The following is a 13,787-nucleotide window of genomic DNA, read 5'->3' on the forward strand; positions in this document are numbered from 1 at the left end:
TAGGGGCCCTCACAAAAAAATGTACACTTATTTTGCATAATTTTTCCGTTTTAAGGGGGGTCCCAAGAAAATATCTGCCTGCCCCGGGGCTCCTAGAAGGTACGCTACGTCCCTGGAACCACCTAGGCATTTGAGCAGTGAGTCTTCTCCGCAAGACTGGAGGGGAAGGGGGAAAAAAATCAATTGTATTGTATCGGCAACTGCTTAGTTTTCTGTCTCGAATTTTATTTTGCGTTTTTTATTTTTCATAATGGGTAGAGGAAAAACCTTTAAAAAGCTCGAAAACGAAACAAAATTGATGCATTTCATTGGTATAAGCTGTCGTTTCGAGTGATTTCAAAGTCAATTTGCTGATCCCGACCAGTATTTTCTAATTATTTAAAATTAAAGAAACTGTGTAGCACCAGAAAGACTGAAGATCGTCTTCCTGTGTTGACTGAAAATGCCATTCTACGCAAAGTAAATAACTCTTCCATAAGTTTAAGGAAGTAATAATCTTTTCCTGACGTGAATGTATCTGAGTCTGCAGTTCACCGTGTTCTTCAGCGTTATAAATGCATCTGCCATCGCAAAATGCTTACTTGTCCGAAACTTGGCGAGCATCATAAATGCTGGGCGAAATAACATATGTCATGGACTTCCAAGTAGCATTAATGTCATTTGGAGTGATGAAAAAAAGTTTAGTTCGTACGGTCCAGATGGCTGGAAATATTATTGGTATGATATCAGAAAAGTTACCTTAAGCGTCTACAAGGAGGCGGAGGTGTCTGGGGTGCGTTCAGTGCTAGTGGAAAAGTGCAGTTAGTGGTTATATCTGAACGTCTTTCTTTCAAACCGAGCGCAACTCAGGTCTATCACCATGGGCAATTTACTACCTAGTGAGTTGTGTTGGAAGTGTAAGTGTGTGTACCTAACAGTCTAAGTGAGTGCGCATCTAGTGTTGTGTCTGATTTTTCAGTGAAGAAGAATTTTTCATAGAATTCTATCTATATTTCAGAAGCGAACCGTTATCTGAACGTCTGAATGCTCAGACATATCGGGAACTGTTGAAATAGTATCTACTTCCATTTTTTGAAACTTAGAATGGCTCCACAGCTCAATTTCAAAAAGTCAATGCAACCCCTCACAATGCAAATCGACCTGGGAATGGTTCATTGCGAATGGCATTCCAGCGATGGACTGGCCCACATGTTCTCCAGACCTCAATCAGCACCTCCTAGAGATGGAAAGCCTCTGCACTGTTTGTTTGGCATAAACGTCATTCAGACTGCCTAGCAAGTTTGCCGCATTTTGAAACGCAGCATCCCGTTTCGCTTCTTTTTATTTTGGCATAGAATCTTCCCGATTGGCTCACAAACACCGCATAGTGATTGGATGTGAGGGCATAGAAATCGCCAATTCTGAGCCCGATCATTTCTTTTCCTCACAACGATGATACTGTCACGAGCAGGGAATTTTTCCCCCATGAATATTCTGAGTGAAAATGGACTACTTACTGACGTCACAAGCAGACTGCGGGGGGCCTTCTATCTCTAGGAGGTGCTGCCTCAATCCGATGGAAAACATGTGGGGCTACAGTGGCACGTAAAGTGTATGAGCATGGCAAGCAATACAACAGTGTTTTAGAACTTGAACGGGTGATCTTCAAATTGCGGCAAGATATTCATCTGCAGCATTACCAAAAACGTGTTGAATCGATGCCTACCTAGATGAGTGTTTGACATTATTTTGGGGCAGGTTTTTACTCCACTATTCGGTCTAATTTTTTCCGTCATATAAATGTAGATACTGTATATGTAAAATTAATATTATACTTATAAATCATGTTATTTATAGAATATTGTATGTTGCTTTTCACCATTTGGGGGATACACACGTTAAATGTAAAGTATGTATTTATATGAGGTGATAAAAATAAAAATTCCAGAGTGTTTGGATTTGAGTTATTTCTCCCAAGATATGAAATCCTTTTGCTAAAAAACCTCACGTGATAGAAAAAAATGGATTAAATTTTTGGAACTGGCACCGAAAATAACATAAAAAAAATCAGTTATCAAAACTAAAAAAAGCTTTCAAAAAATATTTTTTGTAGACCTGTGATATTAAAAAATTTCAAGTTGAATATCCATTGCGACATCACTATCAGATATTCCACTTGATTGAAACGAAATAGTGGTAATTTATTTGATATTCAATTAAGTTATTTAGAGTTGAAATTTAGAACAATAAATGAAATTTTCTTACCGCTATAAAAATGTCGGAAACGATTCATCCTATTTAAATTTTTGGAATGTCACCAACGTACAGCGCCCGCCCCCAACCCATTATTTATTTAAATATCTTTTGTAACTCAGACTCTGACCTCTTATACCAATACATAAATATTATTAAAAAATTAACTAAGGAATTTATAAATAATTAATATTAAATATCAACGTATTGGTCAAATTTTAATGAAAGTAAAAAGCTTTAAATCTTAAAGTTTAAGAAACCTCCATTGATTCTAACTAATTTACGTAACTGAACACGTGCCCCAATGATTTTGATAAATTTATCTTTTTATTTTAGCTATTATAAACAGTCACAACAAATGAAAAAGACAGAGACATAAGGTATGTAAAAAAGTTATAATTTATCATTCTGCCGTTTCTCTCTCAGCCACAGCTGTACCACCAATGAACAACAAATAATCACGTGACCAAAATGAAAACACACAATTTAATTTAGAAAGATGAAATAAAACGAAATAAATAAAACATGTAAATCGATACGAATCGTAAAACGAAACTAAAACTCGTGGTCCTGTACTGCTTTACCTTTACTTTATTTTAATGACCACGAAATTTCTGACATTTTGTAAATTTGTTTCCCTCCATCTTTGGAAGCGAGATCCGAAAAAAAAAAGAGAAGTAAATATTGTTTCTAGAACATTCTACTTTTAATACTGATTTTTAAATGTCTCCGTTGTTGCTTTTTTGTTCATGTTCTCGGAAATTTTCTATTCTGTGGTGTGTCTTTATGTCACGTAAGAGCCATCCTTAACTGTGTTGACACAAAGTACAGGTGCAGGGCGCTGCACGCCATGGATATGACGTTGGCAGTTGCGCAAACACCATGGTACACTCGGAACCTCTTGTTGACGGCTCTGTAATGTGGACATCTTGCTAGAGGGCCGGGATTATGGTAGCCGACTTCCATGCCGACACCGGCTCTTTCTTCCAATCTCATCCTTTCGTCGAGAGCTTTCAGGAGACCCGGTACAATGTACAACCTGGTGCCGATCTCCACGAGGAAACAAGTCAACAACGTCCATGTCTGAAAATAGAATATCAAACCCTTATATAGTCTATATGTAATTCAATTGTGAAAAAAATTTAACTTTAAGCATACCTCATTGCGAAAGTGTCACGAACTAAAAGCTTTGACTGCTTATTTTTTCACTGTATAACAGAAATTCATAGCTTTTTTTCAGTCCACGGGCCCGATCTGCGATGATACAGTCAACGCTCGTTATAAAGACCCCATGTTATAGCGACCATTCCATTACAACGACCGATAGAATAGGTTCCAAATGATCGCACAGAACGATTACCATATATGTTCTACTTTCGATGTAACGATCCTCCCAATAAAACATCCATTTGCGACGGGACGAACGGGGTCGTTATATCGAGCGTCGACTGTATTGCTGCGCTTGTGGGCCAAATATTTTTACTTTCAAAGAGTGCCCATATGACAAGTATTTTATGGGATATTCCCCTAATATTTTGGCTGTTCCAGCTTTTTTTTTTATAAAATGTCCCGTTTTTCCCCTTATTTTATATAAAGCTTAATTGAATTTTTGAAATTAAGAATTAAGATTATTTTAATGACTCATAAACTATCTTTTGATGATTATGATTCTCATATATAATTGATAAAAAGTATATAAATATATTTGTCTCACATATTTAGTCAACCATATACGTGTTTTTGGTGAAATTGACTCTCAGTACCTATCATTTTCTGGCAATTGGCGATTTTATAGCAATTTTAGCGATAATTGCCTTTGACAATTTTTTTTTTGGCTTTAAATGTAAGCTTTCCTAACATTTGACAGTATTTTTCTGCTGTAATTGGCAACTTTTCCGTTGACAACACTATCCCGTATTTTTAAACGATGAATTTATACCTTGGTCGGCCAAGATATTTATCATGTTGCTTGCATTGGATACTTTTGAACCGGAACGCCTGCAGGCCGGATGGAACCCCTTGGCGGGCAGTATTTGACCTGCGGGTTGGACGTTGAGCATTCCTAATGTGAAATATTTTTATACTATGTAATAAAATAATTTTTGAAATTTAAAAATAATATATGAAATTTGTTTTTTACATTTAAAGTCAATTAAAAGTCTATCAATTTTTTTTATCAAAACTACAGTGACTTGATATACAAATTTAATTATTTTAAGTATATCATCACGTTGATCCGATCAATTATCAATGATCAATGACATGAACCGCAATATTTGAAAAATATATATAGTTTTATTATGTACGAAAATTTTCTCAATTATTTCGGAGAACCAATTTCGCCTCATTGGAGAACCAATTAAGAAGCCACTGATGTGAAACTTTAGAGGAATGTGGGGTATTTCAGAGGTAAGAGTTAAGAAATGAGAAAGTACACTGCTGGCCACCGTAAATGCAACACCCTGAAGGAAGCATGCAAATAATATGAAATTTACAACATGCATTAGCGGAGGTGAGATATGCAAATTATTAGAATTTCAGCGCAGACGCACATCACGCGCGCCTGTGGCGCCACTTCAAAGCGCTATTTAAGGCTTGGAGATTTCGACGATTTGAAGTACGGCAATTGTGTTTTTCTTGTGGTTTTTTCAAAAAAACGATCAATTATGCCTCGTAGAAAACAGCGATCATCTTTTGATCAAGCATCCGCGTTCGACAGAGGAAGGATAGTGGCCTACCGAGATTGTGGATTATCTTTCAGGGAAATCGGTAGTCGTGTTGGACGAAACCAAACAACTGTAATGCGGATATGTGATCGTTGGATGCAGGAGGGACCGACGTGTTCGATCGCATCCACCTCAGTGCACCACTTCACGTGATGACAGGCGTATGGCAGTGACGGATCGCTCAGCCACATCACGAATCATAGCACAGCACATTCAGTCTGTACCGCATCATCCAGTGTCTGCGCGTACCATTCGACGCCGTTTACAGCAGAGTGGTCTGTCCGCAAGACGTCCTTTGCTTCGTCTACCCTTGACGCAGAACCACAGACGTCTCCGCCGCCAATGGTGCGATGAAAGAAGGATGTGGACGGCACAATGGAATGAAATTGTCTTTACTGACGAGTCACGCTTCTGTCTGCAACACCACGATGGTCAGATTCGAGTCTGGAGACACCGTGGAGAGAGGATGCTGAACAGCTGCGTTATGCACCGCCACACTGGTCCTGCACCGGGTATTATGGTATGGGGCGGTATTGGATATCACTCTCGCACTCCTCTAGTACGCATTGCCGGTACTTTAAAAAGCCAGCGCTACATCTCCGAGGTGTTGGAGCCAGTTGTCCTTCCTTACCTTCAGGGCTTGCCCACAGCCATATTTCAACAGGATAATGCGCGACCACACGTGGCACGCATTGTCCAAAGGTTCTTCGTCAATCGCCAGATTGAATTGCTTCCCTGGCCAGCTCGCTCTCCGGATCTTTCGCCGATAGAAAACATGTGGTCCATGGCTGCTCAACGATTGACCCAGATTACATCCCCAGCTGCCACACCAGATCAACTTTGGCAACGCGTGGAAGCTGCTTGGTCTGCTGTACATCAAGAACACATCCAAAGTCTCTTTGAATCAATGCCGAGGCGTGTGGCAGCGGTGATCTCCAACAATGGCGGCTACTCTGGCTATTGATTTTGGCAGGAACCACACTTCACAGAAGTCTATAAATTTAATCATTTGATGCTTGGTCAACATGTTATCTACAAAATAAATATTGTTGCGATATCTCTTGTCTTTCTTGGTGTTGCAATTTGGGTGGCCAGCAGTGTACTTATTACAAGTCAGTGATTTCAACCAGCATGGCCGCCCTGGGGCAACTGGGCCCTTTCACTAAGCTCCGGCTTCTTAAGTTTAGAATTATTTTTGTCATTGATTTTAATTTTCTTCAATTCCAAATTTTCATTAATTCTAGATTTTTTTGTCACTGGTTTCCTATCATTCTTTCATTAATTGTGAAAATTTTAATTTATTCTAAAATTATTTCTCTCGTTAATTCTGAATTTTAATTTGTTCTAAAATTATTTCTTTCGTTATTCTTGAATTTTTGTTAATTCTGGAATGATTTTTCTCATCAATTTTCGACTCAATTTTCTATATAGACTCTGAATTTTCGTTAGTTCTCAAATTATTTCTTCCATTAATTTCAAATTTTCATAAGTTTTGAGTTTTCTTTTGTTTTTCGAGTTCCTTCATTGGTTTACGAATTTTCACATTACTTTTGAGGGTGATTTGAATCTGTGTGATTCCATATTTTCATGTAGACAAACATTCTTCAGCATTTCTACACATTAAGTATAATAAAAATAATAAATTTGTTCATTGTAATACAGGGTGTTTCAAAAAGAATCATCCGATTTAAAAAAAAATCATAACTATTCAGCTTTCAATCCGTTTTGATCGAATAATGTATAGGTAGGAAGAGGGAAATCTCGAGTTTCTTGCAGTTGCCGACAGGTATGGCTTTTCCCATAGTTAGAAACCAATTCGGATGACTTCATTTTCCAGCAGGACGGAGCACCATCACACTGGAGCTTGGACGTTGGAGAATTTTTGAACAATCGCCTTCCTAAACGATGGATCGGCCGTACGACCTTCAATTAAACATCAATGGCCTCCATGATAGCCGGACCTCACAGTGTCCGATTTCCTCTTGTGGGTATTAATAAAAGAATACGTTTATGTCCCCTTCCAGCTACATTAGCCGAACTAAAGATACGCATAACAGCAGCAGTGGAGACAAACATGCTCGTAAAAGTTTACGACGAGTTTGACTACCGTACAGACATATGCCGTGTGCATTCCAAGGTGGAGATATTCAACACCTTGAATTTGGTTTTTAAAAACTTTGATTAGCCATGTAATATAAAATAAATATTCTTCGTAATAGACGCATTTCAAATAGATTGATTCTTTTTGAAACACCCTGTATATTTTGTTTTCTTTTTTTACACGAACGACCTACCTCCAAATGTATAAAGTAGGGCTCAAGGGGTCACGAGACTCGGCACAAGTACGTGAGACGTTTTAAACTTATTCTCGCATTTCTAAAAGTGGAAAATTCTGCGAATCTCTAGTAGCTTTAGATATAGCCACGTATAGCCGTCGTACGAAAACTACGATACATTTTTCAGTATAGATAATTTTGTTTCTTTTTATTTAAAAAATTTCCGGACACATCCCTCATTCGAGAACACTTCAATATCTCTCTGAGGGATGTGAAGTTGGGTGTATCTGGTTTTTCAATGTTCGGTATAGATAGGCAGTTACCTGTACTTTATGATCTCCTCGAGTCCAACTCGGATGATGCAACAAGAACAATACTAAAGTCACAGCCGAGAGAATTGCATTGACGAAGAAGTATTTCGGGAATAGGCATCTCTGTACCTGTCCAAAAGTATGCCTTGGTAGGGTGAAGAATAGTACAAGACCTGTTGAAAGAAAATACAACGTCAATACTGTGTACCTCTAAACCAGTGGTTTTAACAGGGAGTTCCCTGTTGTGAAAATATATATATGTGTATACTTATTGACTCATTACTCAGGAAATGTGAAATGATGAGATGAAATGTGAATGAGATGAGAATGTTTTGTATATTTTTTTTTCTGTAGCTTTTCTAAGAATGTGTCATAGGAAATTTGCGTTGAAAATGTTTCTTTTCGGTTAGAGATTGTAATCGCTTTCTATTTCGATTCCGAAAAAACACCATCGCATCAAAGCCCAAAGTATTTTGCGGTTTGTTTGCATTTGTATCTTTCGTTATTAGCACGTTGCGCTTAGATTCGATACTGTCGTAAGCATGACTTTCGAAAAACTGTGAAAAAACTAATCAAGTGCCAAACGAACAGATGAAGGGTGATTCAGAAAAACAACGCTAAACTTGAAGGGTAGTTCACAGGTATACGATAACAATCCAAAATTACATAGGTGTGCAAATGCCACCCGGAACCGCTAAAGGAATTGTTGAGTCACACCTTTTAAACCAACACCGAACTCACGTAAGCGCGTGCACCCGGCAGCAAGCATGCAGTCGCGATTCTGATGAATAATAACGTTAGGAGCCACACGTGCGCTCAGAACACACATTACTGAATCGTTAGAAATTCCGCAGAGGAATGTGTGCACGAGGTGCATATAGAGTTAAGAAGTAATAGCAAGCATGAAGAGACCATGCGGAATTTCTAACGAATCGGTGCATATCAGAATGTGTGATCTGAGTGTATACGTGCTCCCTAACGTATGTATTTCGTCAGAATTGTGACTTCATGCTTGCTGAGTTCAGAATTGCTTAAAAAGTGTGTGACGCAACTCCCTGTGCCGGCTCCGGATGGTGTTTGCGCATGTACGGTATGTTCTCCTGTGTGATATCGGATTTTTAGCTTATGTTTGGCAATGTTTGTCAGAATCACCCTGTATATATAATGTTGATCGGGCTGGTATCCAGAAAAGTAAAGAACAATACAATACTCTCAAATTCGAAAAAATGTTAGAATAATAATAATTTATTTTTTTAGTTTCGTTTTCGAATTAATTTAAAAAAAATAAAAAATCCAAAACTATTACCATAGATAAAAAAATAATTCATAATATTAATAGATGGTATGATTAATGTAATTAACGGTAAAATTAATTAACGTAATTAAATAAATTACAATGAATTAATTTTTCTAACGGATAGAAAACGCATTAACCTAAGGCAGTGGCTCTCGAAGCGTTGTGGCTCCCGGGGGCGTCTCCAGCCATTGTAAGGGGCGTCGAGCTGAGCTGTCGATAAATCCACAAAACCACTGCCCTAGGCGTTGCGGGAAGGTAAATCGTATTGCACTGGGGATGCGTGAGTGGAAGAGGGTTAAGAGCCACTGATGTAAATGTGTCAATATTTAAATATCACCTTCAATAGTTACGAAGTACAGCGCACATAATTACGTACCTGAAGCGAAGGTCATCCAGAACTGCGTACCGAAATGCGTAGCGAAGCTCGCGACGTACAAAACGCTGCTCAACGTCGAAGGCTCTAGAGCTTCGAGACCAATGTCTTTTGTCGTTGGAAACAATAGGAAGCCCAAGTACAATGAGAGCACCAACGTCAACGCGTGAGCTGGTTGCGAAAACTGCAACATCCATCTGAAACAAAACAAAAAAATAATTAATTCGTATTAAAACAATAATTACATATTTCCCCGTAAATAATTAAAAAAAAAGGTCTAATTTTATAGCGGGATTTTTAATGAGAGCAGGGCCATTCTTTTTTTAATAACGGTGGAATTTCTTCATTTCTTTTTATAGATTCTTTTTCCTTTGTATATGTAATAATAAAAACGGGGTCTACGTGACCAAGTGCACGTCGAGCCCTTGATGTCTACGTGATGGTTACTTAGCGTTGTTATGATCAAGCATCAACGTTCAATCCTATTCTATTTGTTATAGTGTATATTGGATAGGATCAAATCGGATCAGAGTAGTACTTGCATCCAGAAAATTGATTGTTTAATAATTGATAAATCAATAAAATCCCCCCCCCCCATAGTTTTATATACAACCAATTAATATACGTATATTTTAGGACTTTGAAAATTTCTAAAATTATCAAAACTGTGAAGAAATTATAATTTTTTAATAATTATATTTTTTTAATAATTATATTTTTTTAATAATTATATTTTTTTAATAATTATATTTTTTTAATAATTATATTTTTTTAATAATTATATTTTTTTATTAAAATTTCATTAATGTTACAAATTTAAAAATTAAAATAAAAACGTTAATTTTGTTTAAATCTTGTTTTTAATTGTTTTTCTAGGGTCTTTTGATTAATTTATTATTTTGCTATTATTTTCAGTTTTTTTAGTTCAAAAATAACACAATTTCTCGACTAATTTATTATTTTTCTATTATTTTTATTTATTTATGTATTTTTGATAATTTTTTCTTTCAATCAAATTTTTTGGTTCATATTTCAAGAAGAAATTAGTTAATCGTTGTTTTTGTTACAACTTTTTTAGCCACTTTATTGTGAATGAAATTACTAATTCATGACATTACTTTATAAATTTGTGCTAACTACAATACTTTCTTCATTAGAACAAATTTTATTACAGCAAAATTAATTTGTTTATATATCCAATGAATGGATGAATATTTTATCTTTTTGGAAGATTCCTAAAAACATCAAAAATTGTGGAGAAATTATCATTTAATTTTGTTTTCAGTTCTTGTGTTCATATATTTATTTTTTTTATAATTTTGTTAACCTTAATCTTCAAAAAATATATATTGAATTTTTAGTTATATTTCTGGAATTTCTTTATTAATTTATTATTTATTATTTTCTATTAATTTATTATATTTCTTTAATTAAAAAATAAAGACAAATTTCTACTCGATTTTTTTTTATTTATTTACTTTCATTTTCAAGGATTTTTTCTTTTATTTTAATCAAATTCTTTTGGTTCTTACTTAAAGAAAACAATCAAATTGTTCATTTTTTAACCATTTTATTATGAATAAATTTACGACGCTATGACATTGTTTTATAAATTGTGATTAACTGCTTTGTTTATTTATCATGATAGGAATCTTAGGAATTTGTCTACAAGTATTTTAAACTAATAAATTGCAAACTATCTTTATTTAATTTATTTGTTTGATCAACAATATTTTTGATTAATTAATTATCCAATAATTTATATTATATAAATTTCAATAATACTGATTCAGCAGCTTATACAACATAAAATTTATAATCGGTATGCATATTTATATCAGTAGTTATAGAATTTAAATTTATTACAAATAGTTTAATTGAATCCATTTCGCATATATTTACTGTATATTTTAAAATAATCAAAATTGATTAGAAATGCAATTTATCTATGCAAATTTTTCACTGTATGATACCATTTGGTAATTATCACAGAATATGGGACAATAATTAATATCATAGACTGGTGAATATTTAAATTTTAATTTAGGAAATTACTAAAATAAACTATTTTTTTGTTTCTACTCCCATAAATTTTAGCTTTAAAAAAGTAGATATATATAATTTTCTTTTTAATTTGATAGGAAATGATTTTTTTAAATTTAAAATATAAAATTACTTTTATTTGTGATTTCATTTGATGGAAAACACAATCGTGAAATTATGACATAAAACTAACTTTGTATAAAGTCTTTATATTCAAAATATTATTTTTAAAATGGCATTTTTGAAGTTTTTGAGCAAAAAACTATTATATAAAGTATATAATTTACTGTACAAAACAAATTTCATCTTAATTTATGCAAAGAATTATATTTTAAATATTATTAGAACTTTTATCGTAAAGGAGAATTGAAAAATTCAAAAATAATGTAATAAAAAAATAAATGTAATAAAATAGATATTTCAAATGAAGGCCTCGTGACTATGGACTACATAAGTGTAAAGATATCATACAGTCAAATCCCGTTATAACGAACTCTAAGAGACCGGAGAAATCGCTTCGTTTTAACGAAATTTCGTTATAAAGGAATTCTAGGTTTTTGCATTGTTCCTATGTAAACTTATATGGGGGGTGGGGGATTAGAAAAGTGTTCGTTAAAACGAGATTTTTCCCTATAACGGTATTCGTCACAACGGGATTCGACTGTATTTCATTGATTTTAATCATTCAATGCATGCATTGGCATCTTAACGTGTGGGCCAACTGTACTCACGCGTAGGGTCAGGAATTAAACGGGAGCTCCCAAATTATTGAAACCTTTCACTGATTCTGAAATTATTTCTTTCGAAACTCTCTAAACTTATTTCTTTAATTAATTTGAACTTTCATTCATTCTGGAATTATTTATTTCATCAATTTTGAGTTGTTTTCATAATTTATAGAATTAATTTTTCATTAATTCTTTAGGTATATTTTCCTATTATTCTTGTAATTAAATTCTTTCATTATTTCTAGAACTACATTTTTTCATTATTTCATAATTAAATTCTTCCATTATTTCCAGAATTAAATTATTTCATTATCTCCAGAATTAAATGCTCTCAATATTTCTAGAATTATTATTTTTTTATTAGTTCCAGAATCAAATTCTTTTTTGTCATTTTTAGAATTAAATTCTCACATTGTCTATAAAAGCAAATTCTTTCATTATTTCTAGGTAACTGAATTTTTTCATTATTTATAGAATCAAATTCTTTCATCATTTCCAGAAAAAAAATAAATTCTTCCACTATTTCCAGAATTAAATCCTTTCTTCATTTTTAGAATTAAATTATTTCATTATTTCTAGAATTAAATTATTTCATTATTTCTAGAATTAAATTATTTCATTATTTCTAGAATTAAATTATTTCATTATTTCTAGAATTAAATTATTTCATTATTTCTAGAATTAAATTCTTCCATTATTTCCAGAAAATCAAATTCACCCTTTATTTTCAGAATTAAATTCTTCCACCATTTCCCGAATTGAATTCTTTCATTATTGCTAGAATTACAGTTTTGTAGAGGTAAATTCTTCTATTATTCCTAGAGAAATTCTCGCATCATTTCTGGAATAAATTTGCTTTCATTATTTTTTGCCACATCATTTCCAGAATCAAATTTTTCCCATATTTAATGAATTAAACTCTTCCCATATTTATAGAATCAAATTTTTTACATATTTATAGACAAATTCCTTTGATATTTCTAGAATTAAATTCCTTTAATATTTATAGAATTAAATTCTATCCATATTTCTAGAATTTCGTTTCCCCATTATTTCCAGAGTTAAATTTTAACATTATTTGAGAATTAAGTTCTAACAGGTTTCGTATAATAAAATTCTTTTATTATTTCTAGAATGTTTTCATCAATCCTGGAATTATCTCTTGATGCTGACAGCCCTCAAAATACATAAAGGGTTCAAGGTTCTCAAAAACGCTTCGGCCCCAGTGTCCGCGAGGTCCTTAAGATTGCCCTGATTGTACCGATAAATTTGATTTGTTATGCGCATATTTTAATGGGAGTAAACTTTTGCGAAAAATTTGTAGTTCGAATTCGGAGTATAAAATATTTGTATAAAATTTAAACATTTTCAAATTGACTCACCGCATCCATCCGGCGACGGCTTTTCTGTAATTGGAGTAATTTTTGACCTGTCCGTTGATTGGAGGAACTCCTTTGGCTGTCCACGAGGCCATTGTCCAAGATATGATGCCCAACAACAAGTCAATATTTGAAGAAAAATGCGATTTGGTCATTGCTGACACTTTTTTTTTATTTCAGATGCGATCGCGATTTTCTGTATCACTGGTTAAGGATCCTCACCATGCAGCGTTGTTTTTATATATAAGTCTTCTTCAATTGACGGCGCTGCCACAATATTCGCCGTTTACGTCGCCAACTACCACTCACGATTGTCGCCAATTAATATGACTTATTTTCTTATTTACAGTTGAAAATGTAATTCAATATTTAACATTAATAAATAGAAATCTTCCAAAATGAATATTGAGATGTTTGATATT

The 13,787-nt window shown here is 33.9% G+C and overlaps 1 protein-coding gene across 1 annotated transcript; it reads right to left on the bottom strand.

Moving 5' to 3' along the window:
- Nucleotides 1-2,613: 2,613 nt before the first annotated feature.
- On the bottom strand, nucleotides 2,614-13,520 carry LOC149080764 (transmembrane protein 205-like). Its single transcript, XM_089237456.1, has 4 exons — nucleotides 13,369-13,520; nucleotides 9,219-9,412; nucleotides 7,558-7,718; nucleotides 2,614-3,315 (listed from the first exon to the last, which is right to left on the bottom strand). Exons 1-4 carry the CDS (start codon nucleotides 13,518-13,520, stop codon nucleotides 3,022-3,024), a joined length of 801 nt encoding a protein of 266 aa, XP_089093582.1. The 3' UTR covers nucleotides 2,614-3,021.
- Nucleotides 13,521-13,787: the final 267 nt, after the last annotated feature.

The sequence above is a fragment of the Pholcus phalangioides genome, unplaced genomic scaffold (genome assembly GCF_987345545.1).
Source record: "Pholcus phalangioides strain wild (caught in Gottingen) unplaced genomic scaffold, Ppha-v1.0 ptg000010l_1, whole genome shotgun sequence".
Lineage (NCBI taxonomy): Eukaryota > Metazoa > Arthropoda > Arachnida > Araneae > Pholcidae > Pholcus > Pholcus phalangioides.

Bases quoted from the DNA above. Each gene is read 5' to 3' on its own strand.
- LOC149080764 (XM_089237456.1), bottom strand. From the start codon at position 13,520: ATGACCAAATCGCATTTTTCTTCAAATATTGACTTGTTGTTGGGCATC. The intron at 7,719-9,218 runs GTACGTAATTAT...TTCTTTCAACAG, and splicing joins CTGGATGACCTTCGCTTCAG to GTCTTGTACTATTCTTCACC. The intron at 3,316-7,557 runs GTAACTGCCTAT...TTCTATTTTCAG, and splicing joins GAGGAGATCATAAAGTACAG to ACATGGACGTTGTTGACTTG.